This window comes from Stomoxys calcitrans, chromosome 2 (assembly GCF_963082655.1).
Source record: "Stomoxys calcitrans chromosome 2, idStoCalc2.1, whole genome shotgun sequence".
Classification (NCBI taxonomy): domain Eukaryota; kingdom Metazoa; phylum Arthropoda; class Insecta; order Diptera; family Muscidae; genus Stomoxys; species Stomoxys calcitrans.
In genome coordinates, this window is record NC_081553.1 from 93468489 (window position 1) to 93470859 (window position 2371).

The 2371-nt window shown below is 36.3% G+C and overlaps 1 protein-coding gene across 1 annotated transcript; it reads left to right on the plus strand.

Moving 5' to 3' along the window:
* The first annotated feature begins 1090 nt into the window (after positions 1-1090).
* LOC131994969 (uncharacterized) lies at positions 1091-1858 on the plus strand. The gene is made up of 2 exons (XM_059362283.1): positions 1091-1537; positions 1593-1858. The coding sequence occupies exons 1-2, from the start codon at positions 1310-1312 to the stop codon at positions 1794-1796; spliced, it is 432 nt and encodes a 143-aa protein (XP_059218266.1). The 5' UTR covers positions 1091-1309; the 3' UTR covers positions 1797-1858.
* The last annotated feature ends 513 nt before the right edge of the window (positions 1859-2371 follow it).

Sequence of the window (2371 nt, forward strand, 5' to 3'; positions counted from 1 at the left end):
GGACGTCTTTACTAGTGAATGTGTGCCACGTAATTATGCACTGTCAAGGGAAAATTACAAAAACAACCTAAGGACACTATGGCATCATCAAAAATAACAAAAACTTGCCATTTCGTGGCAAGAACGCTAATGCCTCAATAACCAGATAAAAATACAAACAAACATTCTACTTGTGGAAAGATGTAATGAAGTGCTGCTGATGAGATCATTAACATACTTGTATATATTATTTGGAATAAATTTTAATGAAATAAATTAAATAGTTTAAAGAGTTCAAGTTTATGTCGGTTACATTCAGTTCAGATAGCTTCAAATGGAAGTCTACATAGAAAGTACATCCTTTAAATAGAATCATGAAAAAGAAGACTTAAATCAGATAAAAACAAGTAAAAGCGTGCTAAGTTCGGCCGGGCCGAATCTTATATACCCTCCACCATGGATCGCATTTGTCAAGTTCTTTTCCCGGCATCTCTTCTAGGCAAAAAAGGATATAAGAAAAGAGTTACTCTGCTATTAAATCGATATCAAGATATGGTCCGGTTCGGACCAAAATTAAATTATATGTTGCGTTAAGAATTGCGCCCATTGGGGCTCCCGAAGTAAAATAGAGAGAACGATTTATATGGGATCTGTATCGGGCTATAGACCGATTCAGACCATAATAAACACGTTTGTTGATGGTCATGAGAGGATCCAACGTACAAAATTTCAGGCATATCGGATAATAATTGCGACCTCTAGGGGTCAAGAAGTCAAGATCCCAGATCGGTTTATATGGCAGCTATATCAGGTTATGAACCGATTTGAACCTTATTTGATCCAGTTGTTGAAAGTAAAAATAAAATACGTCATGCAAAATTTCAGCCAAATCGGATAGAAATTGCGCCCTCTAGAAGCTCAAGAAATCAAATCCCCAGATCTGTTTATATGACAGCTATATCAGTTTATGAACCGATTTGAACCATACTTGGCACAGTTGTTGGATATCATAACGAAATACTTCGTGCAAAAATTCATTCAAATCGGATAAGAATTGTGCCCTCTAGAGGGTCAAGAAGTCAAGACCCAAGATCGGTTTATATGGTAGCTATATCAGTACCGGAATTCTGTAAAGTGTTTTAACGAACATCGTTTCGTTAAAAAGCGATAGCAGAAAAATTAACGAATATGGTATTCAGTACCCACTTTTAGCGATAATCGACATCGTTAAAATCAGCTGTTTTCTTTAACGAAAAGAAAATCGAGAACTAAACGACGGAAAATTATTTGGTGTTTATTTTAACAAAGCAAATAAAGATAATTATTTACAATGGCTTTAGAGTATTTGGCTCTTGATTTATCGCAAACAATTTTCGATACGAGTGTTCAACCAATAAACAGGCGTGCTTTTCGTAATATGGAAAACCCATTTGAATTAAGCGAGAAAGATTTTAAAAAGCTCTACCGACTTACTCCGGAATCGACCCAAGAACTAATCCACCAACTTGATGGAGACTTAAGAGGCTCAAGAATAACTGCTTTGTCCACAGAGAAACAGGTAAGGTATATGCATAAAAAGGCAACATAAAAAAAGTATATTTTTTTATATTTAGGTTCTCGCAGCTCTTCGGTTTTTTGCAACTGGATGCTACCAACGACCTGTAGGGGAGCAATGGGGCATATCCATGAGTCAGCCTTCAATAAGTCGATGCATACATCGTGTGACAAATGCCATCAACAAAAACTTATATTTTCCTAATGTTAAATTTCCAATTGTTTTTGTCTATTCCTCTTTGTGCTTTTCTTTTTATGGGTAGAGTTACCAAATAAAAAAAAACGATATCGGTTTCTGTTAACTAGGAATTAGAGAATAACATAATCGTTAGTGCAAACAATTTTTTTTTCGATAAATTTAACTAAACGATTTTCGTTAATAGTTACAGAATTCCACTACAGGTTATGGACCGATTAGAACCATACTTGGCACAGTTGTTGGGTATCATAACAAAACACGTCGTGCGAAATTCCATTCCAATCGGATAAGAATTGCGCACTCTAGAGGCTCAAGAAGTCAAGACCCAAGATCGGTTTATATGGTAGCTATATCAGGTTATGGACCGATTTGAACCATACTTAGCACTGTTGTTGGATATAATAAGAAAACACGTCGTGCAAAATTTCATTTCAATCGGATAAGAATTGCGCACTCTAGAGGCTCAAGAAGTCAAGACCCAAGATCGGTTTATATGGCAGCTATATCAGGTTATGGACCGATTTGAACCATACTTAGCACAGTTGTTGGATATCATAGCAAAACACGTCATGCAAAATTTCGTTCCAATCGGATAAGAATTGCGCACTCTACAGGCTCAAGAAGTCAAGACCCAAGATC